This window comes from Triticum aestivum, chromosome 2A (genome assembly GCF_018294505.1).
Source record: "Triticum aestivum cultivar Chinese Spring chromosome 2A, IWGSC CS RefSeq v2.1, whole genome shotgun sequence".
NCBI classification, from domain to species: domain Eukaryota; kingdom Viridiplantae; phylum Streptophyta; class Magnoliopsida; order Poales; family Poaceae; genus Triticum; species Triticum aestivum.
In genome coordinates this window covers 84,944,176-84,947,495 of record NC_057797.1, presented here as the reverse complement: position 1 = coordinate 84,947,495, position 3,320 = coordinate 84,944,176, and the positions used below count along the sequence as shown (strand labels likewise).

Genomic DNA, 3,320 nt, shown 5'->3' with positions numbered 1-3,320 from the left:
AATCCGCCACTCCTTAATCACTGGCACATGGAAATTGCAGGAAAGTGCTGCAGTCATTGCTAAGCTCTTGATCCCACGTGTGTTCAAGAGAATGACAATGCAAGAGACGCGGCTTCTCGTCAGCACAGGATCTACTATGAACTTGTACACCAAGGGCGAAGACATCATACTCGAGCATAATTACATCGGCATCATCCTAGAAGGAACTTTGAAGGCGGAGAACCAAAATAATATCGTACCTCCAGGAGTGCCGCTGCCATCAAGCATGGACCTGGAGTTACTTGGTCTGCAGTCTTCAGGTTCTGCACATCATCCATCAAGAAGTGAATCATGAAAAATGGAAATCTATAGGCCTACTCGTACGTTTTTAAGTTATATCTACTGATTGATGTTGACATTGATGTTTTCCTGTTTACCTACAGAAATGAACAACATGGACAGTTGCTCCGCAGCAAACAGCTTTCAGGTGGAAGCACAAGCAGCTAGAGTTATCATCTTCGAAGTAGCTGTTCACGGAGGGCAATGGGCAGAGGAACCAGCCGGGTGGTAGCTTCTCTGCTGAAGCCTTGCAGCCCAGCATGGAAGAATCCACTGGAGAAGAACAAGTCATCATTACCGTCGACTCTACGAACAAGCTGCCCTTGGGTGATTCATCATCTGGCGTGACGCGAGGCAGCTGATGGGATCTTGTGCGAATATAGTAGCGTGCTTGATGTAGCAATCATGAAATTGATCTTGCTTCTTGAGAAACACTTGGCTTATTACTTGCTGTTATAACTAAAGACCATTTGGCGAATATGGCAGCTACGTAATGATATTACTCACGGAAAGGGTGAGACCCCGGTTCAAGCTACTGTTGATTACTTGGACAGCTATTACAAGTCGCTTCATTTGGCAAGGAAATTTAGTATGGAAGAGATAATAAAAGGAAAGATGCCAATCTCGGAGGATGGATGTGTTGTCCAACCCCTGTTCCATGGCCTCGGCCATCATCAGGCTGGGTAGCCCTATCTGTTGATGGTTCTTTTTCAAGCCATGATGGGCGTGCTTCTGCTGGAATGGTACTGCGGAACAGGGATAGGACTACGATCTTTGCGGCATATAGATATATTTTTCATTGTAATGACGCACTTGAAGCGGAAATTCATGCAATCATGCATGGTATGGCTTTGGCCATTCAACATTCAGACATGCTGGTGATCGTCCAATTGGAGACGTCACACTTTCCAGATTAGCCTATGGTCATCTTGACGCAGAGATTAAAGCTCACATGGTTGCTAGGGAGTTTGTTCCTTGTAAAATTGGTCGAGAGCAGAATAGGGTAGCACATCTTTTGGCACACTAGCCGTACCGAGTGTTGTACTGCAGTATGGTCGAACTTGAGTCCTTCATGTTGTGAGGAGCAGCTGTCTCGAGATTGTAACCCTATCATTTTGAAATAAAACTCCCTTTCACCCCGCAAAAGAACTAAATCGTCGGTAACCATAGATAGTGTACAAAGTAAGGTACGTCATCATGCCTGATCCCAGGGTTTTGCTTATTTCTTGTAGGAGTAGCACTATTTTGTACTGTAAAATCTACTTATTTCTTGTAGGAGTAGCACTATTTTGTACTGTAAAATCTACTGTAATAACCAGTGAAGCACTCAAGGTGGTGGTGCTGCTGTACTACTACCATCTGCCATCTCCCTGACTCCCTCTTAGCATTTTTTGCAGTCAGGGAGCGTTGTGCCGGCGAGGAAGGCCTGGACAAGCTGAAGCGCTCGCCGCGGCTGGTAGCTGGGGACCTCGTGGCCAGCTCCTCTCACCGTCACCAAGCTGAGGCCGCCCTTGTACTGCACCACGTATCCGCCCACCTCTCCAGCACCCTGAGTTCGTTCACAAGATCGAAGAACATGTCATTTACAAATTCTGCAGATTTTTTGTCGGGCTCAACAGTTAGGGTTTCAGTTCCATTAAGGCGGGGGATTTCAGGTTGCACCTTGGTGCTGCTGAACCACCGCCTCCATTTCGCAGCCACGGGGAGCTGGAGCTGGTTGATGGAGTACCTGGTGGCCGTGACCGGCACGTTCCCGTCGGTGTCTCCGCTGCGAAGATCGTTGATTTTAGTTTCATGCATGAGTATCTGTAGAGTGCTACGATCTAGTATGATGCACGCGTACCTGTACACCCAGACTCTGATGTTGTTTTTCATCAGCTCCCTGATAATGGGCAAAACAGTTGTGGTGCTGTCGACCCAGCGTGTCAAGACCTCGCTGAAAATGGGCAAGAAAAATAGTGTTTTTTGAGTGGAACATCGACCTTTCATTCTTTCATAAACCGTTTGATTTGTTGTCAATGGAATTTGATTTGTTTAGCCTTCATTTTGACGAACCATATTGTCTGCTTTTCTATGAGTAGAAAGTGTAGAACTGAGCTAATTTGGACACCTGAGACTAACATTAGCACAAATGAGGACATGTATAGTGATTGCTAAGATGGTCTTGTCTTAAACCTTCCATGCAATTTAGAGGTGACAGTAAAATATAATGTACTCTCTCCGTTTTTATTTACTTAGTATATTGAAGTCAAACTTCGTAAAGTTTGACCAAGTTTATAGAAAAAATATAAATATTTATCATAACAAATCTATATGATGTGAAAGTATATTCAATAATGAATCTAATGATATTGATTTGTTATTGTATATGTTAATATTTTTGTTTATAAACTAAGCTTGACTTTGACTAAAGCTAAAATAAGGACTAAATAAAAACGAAGGGAGTATAATGGATTATTTTCTAGTTTTTTCTTTACTAACTAGATATCCTTAAATATTTGATGAGAGATATTGTTGCTGAGAAGACAAACTTTGTTTTTAGCTTTCTCTTTTGTTCACCTCAATATGCTAAATACACGACACTTCTAAAATAACACCATAGAATGGGTAAGCGGTGGATGATACCTGCAGGCTAACCAGGGGTGGTTGAGGCGGGTGACGTTTGCGTGGAGCGCCTTTTGAACATCTGGCTTGTTGAGGTAGGCCTCCACATAATTACTTGTGCACGTATCAAAGCTCTCAATCTGGAGGCACGTAAAGTACAACCCAAGTCAACTTCACTACTCAATACCTCAAGAAAAACAAACTTATTTTCTCCTTTATTTTGTTGTACACATTTTGTTGTAGGAATCGACGTAAATCCACTCAAACAATGGCAAGCAACCACATCGACCATGATGTCAAGCTCATACCCAGTCTAGGCATCAAGGGCAACATGTTGTGACAGTGGTTAATGTACTACGCATGAGATATCCCACGCGTGTATTCACTGTTAACAACTG

General features: G+C 43.3%; 1 protein-coding gene and 1 pseudogene across 1 annotated transcript in view; one reads left to right on the top strand and one right to left on the bottom strand.

Annotated features, from left to right (window-relative positions):
• The window catches only part of LOC123191548 (sodium/hydrogen exchanger 8-like), a 17,681-nt pseudogene extending 16,207 nt beyond the window's left edge, over positions 1-1,474 (top strand).
• A 225-nt stretch (positions 1,475-1,699) lies between these two features.
• Positions 1,700-3,320, bottom strand: part of LOC123184846 (serine carboxypeptidase II-3-like) — a 3,572-nt gene continuing 1,951 nt past the window's right edge. Inside the window, exons 4-7 of the mRNA XM_044596890.1 lie at positions 2,944-3,062; positions 2,162-2,254; positions 1,981-2,086; positions 1,700-1,867 (exon numbers count right to left, since the gene is read on the bottom strand). Of these exons, the coding sequence (XP_044452825.1) occupies positions 1,700-1,867; positions 1,981-2,086; positions 2,162-2,254; positions 2,944-3,062 (486 nt within the window). The remainder of the gene's footprint in view (positions 1,868-1,980; positions 2,087-2,161; positions 2,255-2,943; positions 3,063-3,320) is intronic.